Raw genomic sequence first — 10220 nt, 5'->3', positions numbered from 1 at the left:
GAAACTTCACTCCTAAATGGATTTGTTCTGTGCAGACCAGGTCCTTTTATCATCCGCCACGCTGCTTTAAACGGTAGAAAATATGCTGATTGGGTGGAATATATATCAGCTATCATTACCATACAATACTGGAGGGCCTTATTTGTATTTTTACATTACAAGGACAAAGTAAAATTTCATCAAAAGTGTCACCAGTAGGTTTTCAGTCATGTGGGGTCACCAGAAATGCAGGAGACTTTTTTATTTACTGCAGCTATGTATTTACTTATTTATTTATTAGGATTTTAACGTCATGTTTTACACTCTTTTACACATTCATGACAGGACAGGTACTTACTGGTTAGTCTGTCTAACACAATCATGGAAAAACAATTTTGTATTTCCAGTTCACCTGACAGCACACAGACATGGGGAGAACATGCAAACTCCACACAGAAAGGACCCGGACCGCACCACCTGGGAATCGAACCCAGGACCTTCTGGCTGTGAGGCGACAGTGCTACCCACCTATCAGCTATGTAAATGCAGTGAAGGGCAGTGATAGCTCAGTGGTTAAGGTACTGGACTAGTAAACACAAGGTTGCCGGTTCAAACCCCACCACCACCAAGTTGCCACTGTTGGGTCCCTGAGCAAGGCCCTTAACCCTCAATTGCTCATTGTGTAAGTCGCTTTGGATAAAAGCGTATGCTAAATGATGAAAATGTAAATGTAAATGCACCGTGTTGGGGTTCCACAAGATTCATCAGATCAAGTTTTTAATGTCAAACACAGTCATGGCCAATTTTGCATCTCCAGTTCGGCTAATTTGCATGTTTTTGTACTGTAGGAGGAAACCCACGCAGACATTGAAAGAACATGCAGATTTCACACAGAAACGACCTGGACCGTTCCACTTGGGAATCGAATCCAGGACCTTCTTGCTGTGAGGCGACTGTTCCACCTGGGAATCAAACCAAGGACACACCCACACACACACACTCCAACAGTTCACTGCAGCAACAGGCAGTGACGAGCGATGGCGATGCAGGTCTCAGGAGGGCATCTTCTTGTGGTTTTTATTGCGACCGTTAAGAGGAATTTTGGGTTTGGACCAGCTTTTGACCGGGAGTGCACATACATCGACTTATATAATTAATTCAGTGAAATATTCTATCATCTCATTAAACTTTGTGGCACGGCCTCTTAATTCCTCGTTAGTGATTATGATGGACTGTAGCTGGTGACTTCTGTGCGTCCGTAGAAATTATGCTACTGCACTCATTATAAAGTTAATGGACCAGTGGTCTCTTGCCAAGGCCAGGAAGAAAAAAAGCCTCTGCTCCGAAACTGGCACTTTAAAGCTTGACTAAAGCGCATTGGTGATTATTATACAAGAACAAATAGAACCTCAGTAAACGCCTGTATCATGCCAGGTTTTAATCAGGGTCAGGCAGCACTGAAGTCTGCCAAACTCATTCATACAGAGTTTCTGATTGGAAAACACAGGTAGGAAATAGAGATGTGTAATGAAAAAAGAACAGCCTTGTCTATAAAAGGCTCGAAACAATCTCAGACGAGAAGAGACGCGCAGCGCAGCGGCGAATATCAGCATGCACGAAGCATCGGACTGCAGTCTTAATGATTTAGACCAGCACCGCCCTGAGTGCAGCCCACACAAAAACCCAACTCTGTACACCACATGAATCACGGCTGTACTGGACAGAGGGAAAAGACGCCGGGCGTAAATAATGGATTAGTCAAAGAGAGGGATGAGCTCAATCAAACTGCATTAATTTTTCATCCCCGTGTGGAACAGTAACCTCGGCTCTAAAGACCACGCCACGTTGGCATGAAGACGGAAATGTCACGAAAGAGCGTTTTATGATACCGTACCTGCAGCTGCTGAAATACGACCACACAGGGATCTGTTTTATCTCTATACATTAAACCAGTTTCTGGAATGTATTACTTTAACTGAATGTGTGTAGTCCATCCTACATTTATTCATGGTAGCAGTGGTAGCTCAGTGGACTAGTAATCAGAAGGTTGGGCCCCTACACAAGGCCCTTAACCCTCGATTGTTCAAACATGTATTCAGTTATAATTGTAAGTTGCTTTGGATAAAAGCGTCTGCTAAATGCTGCAAATGTAATCCTGGTCAGGGTCACCATCAGCAGGTCAGTCACCATCCAAAAACAGGAATACACCCTGAACAGAGCACCCTCCGAACATAAAAACATTCATCCTTTATGAAGAACACCACGAGAACGGTGATTAGCTGGTCACAGAGCAATCCTACTTTAGAGCAGTCATGGGGGCGGCACGGTGGCTCAGTGGATAACACTGGTGGGGCGGTCCGGGTCCTTTCTGTGTGGAGTTTGCATGTTCACCCCGTGTCTGTGTGGGTTTCCTACGGGAGCTCCGGTTTCCTGCCACAGTACAAATATGTGCAAGTGAGGTGAACTGAGATACAAATTTGTCCATGACTGTGTTCGATATAAAAAACTTGATCTGATGAACCTTGTGTATCGAGTAACTACCGTTTCTGTCATGAATGTAAACAAAGTGTAAAACATGACGTTAAAATCCTAATAAATAAATAAATAGAACAGTCATTGTCTCCTGCAATGGATGTCGATAGTAACTCTAATCTAAATAAAGTCTGCAGAAATTGGACCCAGGTTGTGGAAGTAAAATTTCTATTTACTAAACACGGCTATTAGATTATGTATGAAAAACCCATAAACCTGGCACGTGTTGGTCTATCTGAGAACATTTAGGAATGTTAAACAGCACTAATGCTTCAGCGTACATTAATCATTAAACACGCTTTAGGGCCGGGGACCGTTTGAACTCTGAGGAGCGACAACCAAGCTCTCATGACCACCGCATGGTCAAAAAATGTGAACTTCAGTCTCCCTCTGTGAATAGATGGTTTTGAAAAGCTGCTCGCATCTTTTCTTCTGTTGGCTCTGCAGTGCATCACTTTAACGTAATACAGGCGAGCCGAAACGATGTCGCGCTGGATCCAAGGACGGCTCATGCAATACGGCTTGAAAAGTGGACAATGACAACGAGCACAACCTGCGTCATGCACTGTTGACCCCCCCCCCCCCCCCCCCAGTGTTTTTAACTGTATCTGAGTCATAATACAACCACAGGCAGCCTATGATTAATGTCCAATCATTCTGGAATGACATTTTCTTCACAGATAGTTTCAGGGCAGAAAAAAGGAATATTAAAACAGTATTTTATAGGAAACTTTAATAAAGGCGCACGGCATTACATGAACCTAGTCATTCAGGGGAACCGTCAGAGCCAAGCCGGGATAAATAGGAGGGTTACGTCAGGAACGGCATCCAGCGTAAAAATCAATCAAAATCAAGCATGCAGAGGAACAATCCGCTGTTGCGACGCCTAACAAGAGCAGCTGAAATAATATCCTTATTCTGACTGATTCACTGACTAATGTGAAGACCTGCTTTAACATTCAGAACTGGCTCCTCATGTACAGATGAGACTGTCGTAGTTTTAAATACGAATACTGACACATTAAACACGTCTACCTGCTGCACCAACCGTTCTGGAACACAGTTTTCATCAGAGATAGAGTCAGGGCAGAAGACAAAATACTGTTAAACAGATTTTTATAGGAAACTTGTACCATCAACCTACACCAGGTCTGCCGGTTTAACTGATACCAATTTGCAAAAGAAATTCTGAGTAGTTTCCTGAATTCGGTACTAAAATTAGAAAGGACTTACAATTGAATTCCAGAACAAATGACCAGGCACCGAGAGCAAGAATGTGTAATAATGTACAATAATTCTAGTTTATTTGCATATTTATGTTAAATATTTACCTTTTTTCTTTACAAAAATACAATACGGTAACAATACATATGATTGGAAATATCTGTTCTGTTTCTTCTTCTGGCTGCATGTAGAAGCAGATTTTGCCTGTGCAGCATGCATTCAGCACTCCACAGTTCGGACGACACACAGATTATTAAAGCACGCTATCCAGTGCTAAAGCTAATCATGTATTTATGTTAAAAGGCCCGTTTAAATCTGTACAGCGTGTCCGAAACGGTTGGCAGCTTATCGTTTACAGAAAAAATCACACACTCAAGTACACGACATGTTGGGCACAGACGCAATACACGTTTTCAAATCCACTTCGTGAGGACGTACATTCATCATGGCAATAAACGAGAGGTCATTTGTGTTTTAAACGTTGGCACGCGTTACGTTATATCGAACTGAACGTGAAATGTGAAATGAATGAACATTCAGACAAACTGTACATCCTCGTTACGAGGTCTATGAAAGGAACCTGTACAAAGTTCAAGTTATTTACACTGTACCTGCACAACGATCTGAGAACTGTAACAGCTGAGGGGAAGTTTTATACACATGTGAAAAAAAAACATGTATGCCATGGCAGTCTCGGCACGGACACGCGAAGCCACATGTAACAATGGAAAAGTGTAGCGCTCATAGGTTTTAGTCAGGAATTTCACGAAGAGCCATTTTTAAGCAACTTTCAGTACCAGTCACCTGCACAATCAGACGTCTGTAAGTACACAGTACGTGGAACAGTGGTTACTTTAGCCAAAGTCAGGAAAAAATAAAAATGACACAAAATTTGTCCAGTCAATCGTGTTCTCCAAAAACCAACAAGGAACAGGAGCTGCTGGAACATGGGTGGCGAGGAAAAGCCCGTTCCAAAATTGACAGAGCTGCTCCGGACAACTTAAGTGCTGCTGTTGTAAATAAATGTCATACATCAATAACAGAGTCATAAATAAAACAAGGTAAAACACACAAGATGATAAAATACGAAAGATTTTTTTTCAGTTGTGATTCATGCAGAAAAGTGAATGATTCCAAACTTCACTTTTTGATTTATTGCAAATAAATGTGCTTTAGTTTATAAGTAAATTGTTCTTTGTGTGTGTGTTTTATTCTATAGCATTACGTACTGTGTGTAGTTTGGATTAATTTGTTATTTCTTGTTCTTCTGATAAAAACAGACCGGCTTTATCTAAAAGTACCACAGTGTCACTTTTCTACTGAACTATTAGCACAAGATTAAATTTGGCAGCTCCGGTTTGAATCAATCTCTTAAAGGTAAACGTCCACTTTGCATTCAGAATTCATCACTAGATAAGATCAGACATCCAGTCATAAAAATGACCCGTCGTGGTCCTGCTATATGGCATAAAAAAGACTAACACAATCACAAAGAACCTGGACACTGATCAGATGACGGGGAATGATGTCTTATGGGAATGATAACCGATAGTGCAGAGAAGGGCATCCGACTTCCAAACCCATCATCTCTCTCTCTCTCACACGCACACACACGCACACACACACACATGCAGTATGGTTTTAAAAATGATCCACATGTGTCTGGGAGAAATGTCACATTTTCTCTCTACAGTGTATCTCCATTTAAATTTGGATAGTCAACAATCCACTTTTGGTTATTTGTTCACATAAAAAGAAAAGAAAAAAAAGAGCAGAGAAATAAAAGCTCTCTGCGTCTCCTCTGCTTTTACTATTAGCCCTGTTTCATCTGTCGAGTCCATTAAATTCAGAGGTGTTTATCCTCTGTACGAATATCCCGGTCCTGTCCTTTTGTTCTACTGTACTGACACTGTTAGCTTATTAACGTGTTTTTATAGGGTAACAAACATAGAACACGTTACTGAATAAAGTAAATGCTTTGAGAGAGGGGAGTAAATACAATGGAAAAAATAACAATAACAAATATGAACCAATTACATTTTTAGAATTTGATTAAAACCTGCCAGTGCTTCCTACACCAGTGTTCAGTTTATTTTGTGGACGCTGTTTTTACTGAGATTGTTGGATAATCAGATGTGAACGTGACCTAATATAAAGTTTACTATTATATCATCTGTGACGATGTAGAAGAAAATGATTTGTAAACATGTGTTTAATGCATTTTATGAAATGTCCAACTTTTCTGGAAACCTATTGTATAATATCCTATTGATTTAATAAACTCTCACCTCTCTCTCTATCTCTAGCTCCCTTACTTTAGCTTGTTGTCCTTCCTCTTCCTCACTCTTACCTTCCTCTCCTCAGCTCACTCTGATTCTGAACTGTCCAGTACGAGCCTGTCAACAAAGGTTTATGAGTTTTAATCCATTTTATTACTTGTGACATTATGATGTGTGAATGTCATGATGTGTAAATGATTATTAGAATATTAATCAACTATACATTCATAAATAATGTGAAATATTAATAATAATAATGTTATGTATTATTACTGTGTTTATCATATTTAAAGTCACAGTGGTACCCACACTCCCTATTATTATAACTGATATTTATTATTATTTTCATTAGTAGTGATATTATTATTATTACGTAATTTTTCCCTGGTCACTGGCACATTGGGTCCAGTTCCACCAAAAAAACACTTAAAGCATAACATTAGGCAAGAATACACAAGACAGGTTGCTGGACATATCTAGTTTTGTCTGAGTACACACATCTTCTTTTTATTATTATTAAGTTGTTTCTGCAGGCAGCTTGTTAATGGAGTGCTTTAATTTTACCACTTTGTCCATTAATCAAGAATTCTCGTCTTTTCTGGGAAACAGTGATGAGCAAGTCTGATTAAATATAATTTAATTGATTAAATTTGGAAATTGATTTATTTTGTTGTTTTTTCTGTCATTAAAATTAAGCCGGATGACAGCTTAGCTCAGAGCTTCTTCCAAATCAATTGCCCTCCCCACTTCGGAGTGTGTCTGTGAAACTTTGTGCCCAATCACCTCAACAGAATACGAAATGGCGCGCGGTGGTACCATCACACCATCTGAATTTAAAGGACCCGGACAGAACTCTGCATCACGTACCCAGATGCACAAGACACACAGCATGAGTGGATCTACAGAAGACGATTGTCCTGTGTCGGCTAACCGGAGCTCCCCAGCTGTGCTACACAGCTATAGAGGAGTCGTCGTGGCAGGCGGAGGCGCGCTGAGTCAGCAGAGAGATCTGGGTGGCGGAGTTGGCGCCGTTGCTGCTCATAGACGGGTGCTGGTACTTGGTACCGGAGCCAAGAAACCTTTCCAGGTGCCACCGTCTCCATTTCCTCTTGATCTCGGCTTGCACCTGAGGGGAAAGCGGTAAAAAGAGTCAAAGCGCTGGATTATAGCTGTGCAGTTTCTTTAAAAATGTATGCAAAACCCATCTACATTCTAAAAAATATTCCTGAGTATCTGGCATGGCCATAAACCTAAATAATAAATCTAATAAATAAATATTCAACCAAAAGTTATCTAATTAGCAATAAATACAAATAAAAATCAGTAGATCTGTCGCTTACCTCTCCATTTAGGAAGCAGTAGAGAACCGCCACCACGAAGCCCTGTAATCAGAGTACAGGTGTCTTATTTACACACGTATCAGACGGGATTTGTGCACGCTCAGTCATTCATCACAGCCTCTTGAGAACTAAGCACATTAATTACACACCGCTGAATGAGCAGGGATGTCTGCCAGTAGTGCATTTATGTATTCATGTGATATGACTGACACAGTGTTATTAGGATGTGGGAGGCTGTTCCTCTATAACTAGTGCAAAGGAAAATATGTTAAGTTAAAAGATGGGGCACATCACCCAGAATGCACAGCAACAGTCAGTCATGTTGCTGTCTACACACATTATGCTGTAAATGCTAAATATGCTTTTTAATTCATTCATGACAGAACAGGTAGTTACACAAGATTCATCGGTTCAAGTTTTTTATGTCAAACACAGTCATGGACAATTTGCACGTATCTGACACGGGGAGAACATGCAAACTCCGCACAGAAAGGACCCGGATTGCTCCATCCGTGAATCTAACCCAGGACCTTCTTGCTGTGAGGCGACAGTGCTACCCACCGAGCCACCGTCGTTGATACGAGTGGGATTATTTTTAACACCCCCCCCTGCCTGCCTGTTTGAATCGACACGACACGGAGCGGGAACCTGCAAGCGGTGCTCATGCTGGAAAATCCGATAACCGCACTCGTACCTGAAACGAACCCAGGATGAGGTCGAACACCAGCCTCAGCTCCGTTTTGATGTGCTCTGGGATGAAAGCGAATATGATGAAGTTTATCCCGAAGAGCGGAATCAACAGCAGCGTGGATTTGGCCAGCCTCCTGCAGAGCCAGAGGAAAACATAGCTTCGGGTTAAAGATTTATTCATCTGTAATCTGAAGCATAAGAAACCGGAGTTTACTAGGAGAGCAGAGGAAACCGAGTGTTGTAATAACCACATAATCGTACTGATGGGATGGAATTGCGGGAGCTTCAAGTATCGGGACGGTCTCATGCATGCTGCATCGTAAAAAGCTACTTAAGGACAAAGGACATTAAGTCATCTGGAGAGGGCCGGCATGAGCCACTGACATTTACGGAGATGAGTCTAATGCAGTGAGCTTCACTTCGCCCCTGGGCACTGCCAAACAGCCCAGATGCCTTTCTTCTGTGTCATAAATTAAAATGACATGAGCTAAAATGCGTTCTTTGTTAAAAATCAGTGCACGCTCGGTCTTCGGTGGATCGCTGAGTGCATTAGACAAAGGTTAAAAAAAACACAATATTAAAAAACCTGCCCTTCGGCCATGAGCAAAACACGGAATCATTGAAAATACACAGACGCATAACTGATGATTATCCTTTTTTATATCAATATCAGCTTTACGCTTATAAAGAGCGCCAGGATTCATTAATATAAACGATAGGAAAATTGGAAGTGGCACCACGTCTTCACCCCATCACCCTGCTGGACTGCTGCTTCCGAATTGAGCCAATATTGGAGAGATTTCTCATTTATTTAATAAAGATTTCACATTTTATTAAAGCTCAGAAGACATCAATGTGTATTGTAATGGGTATTCACATTAGCCAACCTGGGTATTAAGTGTGAATTAAACTCAACATGATAAACTTCCTCCACTCAGCACTCAACACTACCCAATAAATTTAGCTTAAATACCTAAGAAGTCCTGATTTATTTCCTGTCCTGACTCGATTACTCGGACAGGGTTCATTAGACATGATAAAAGTTCTGTACTGCACCGTTTAAGCACCGTGGGAACACGTTCACCCCAGACACCAATCAACACGTTTTAAATAAACAATTTAAACCACCAAATAAACTCACGAATATTGGTTCGATTCATTCCTCCCGATGTCGGGGCAGTTGATCTTCTGCCGCAGGATCCGTATGATACAAATAAACAGGATGAAGTTCATCTGTTATCAGAAAAGAACAGCATCATTATTTGTGTATTCACGCGTTCAGTGTCGTGATCCCTAATGTCCGACTCACGGTGATTCTAATGGACGACTCGACACAGAAAGTATTGCTTTGTCTGGTCAGTCACAAACTATAAAGCTGACCTCTGTGAGCAGAGGAACGGGGCGCACGCTGGGCCCCGAAACAGCAGGACGCACCACAGAGAAAACAGGGCTAATGGCCTCTTCTTCAATAACGTTTGCGGAAACATCAAATGTGTGATGTGCATGTAACAGCTTCCCTCTCCTGCACTCGGTGAGTGAGCGAGTGGGTGGAGGTGAGAGGTGTCTGCTCTATCCCTAGATGCCTCAGACACAAATCACACGCTTGATGGAGAGCGCAAATCCCAGACTTCATCAAATTTACATAAACATTTAACTAGGGAAACGGATTTTTCCGACTCTGGCCCTCGTTCGCTCGTTTCCGCCCCCCTTCCTGCAGAGGACGATGGAGGTAGTTACAGCTCTCGGTGGTGTGGATTATACCAAGCATGACTGCCAAAATCAATTATGGACTACAAATAACAACACTTACATCTACAAATTCTCAGCATTTAAGCTGGTCACTGTTCTTACAGAATGGGTCCTAATGGAGTTATTTTTCCTCGCTCTCAGGAAGCTCAGCTCTGCTCTTATTTCTCTGATAATTTGAGGACACGTTCTGTGTAGTGGTTTTTTGACCGTTATAAAGGTCAGCTCCACAGGCAATGGAAACTGAGCACATGCTCAATATTTCCGTTCGATAACTATCGATTTCAGTGGCTGTAACAATAATTAACCAGGATGTTTTAAACATCAAAGGAGAAGAAGTGGAACGAGTCTCCAGATTTAGGTTTCTGTGGACCCACAACACAGAGGAACTCACCTGGACCACAAACACCGCCGCTCTGTCAAAAAGCTA

The 10220-nt window shown here is 41.6% G+C and overlaps 1 protein-coding gene across 5 annotated transcripts in view; it reads right to left on the bottom strand.

Annotated features, from left to right (window-relative positions):
• Nucleotides 1-3796: 3796 nt before the first annotated feature.
• Nucleotides 3797-10220, bottom strand: part of vipr1b (vasoactive intestinal peptide receptor 1b) — a 42019-nt gene continuing 35595 nt past the window's right edge. For 2 of the 5 annotated variants that reach the window (XM_062985541.1, XM_062985542.1), the window contains exons 10-13: nucleotides 9186-9277; nucleotides 8049-8178; nucleotides 7355-7396; nucleotides 6313-7140 (exon numbers count right to left, since the gene is read on the bottom strand). In XM_062985541.1, coding sequence (XP_062841611.1) covers nucleotides 6964-7140; nucleotides 7355-7396; nucleotides 8049-8178; nucleotides 9186-9277 — 441 coding nt within the window. In that variant the 3' untranslated portion in view covers nucleotides 6313-6963. Of the gene's footprint in view, nucleotides 4746-5955; nucleotides 6132-6312; nucleotides 7141-7354; nucleotides 7397-8048; nucleotides 8179-9185; nucleotides 9278-10220 lie in introns of those variants that run through there. The other 3 variants (XR_010007413.1, XR_010007412.1, XR_010007411.1) reach the window with 3 other exon arrangements.

Source organism: Trichomycterus rosablanca, chromosome 23 (genome assembly GCF_030014385.1).
Source record: "Trichomycterus rosablanca isolate fTriRos1 chromosome 23, fTriRos1.hap1, whole genome shotgun sequence".
NCBI lineage: Eukaryota > Metazoa > Chordata > Actinopteri > Siluriformes > Trichomycteridae > Trichomycterus > Trichomycterus rosablanca.
This window is presented reverse-complemented; position numbering and strand designations above follow the sequence as displayed.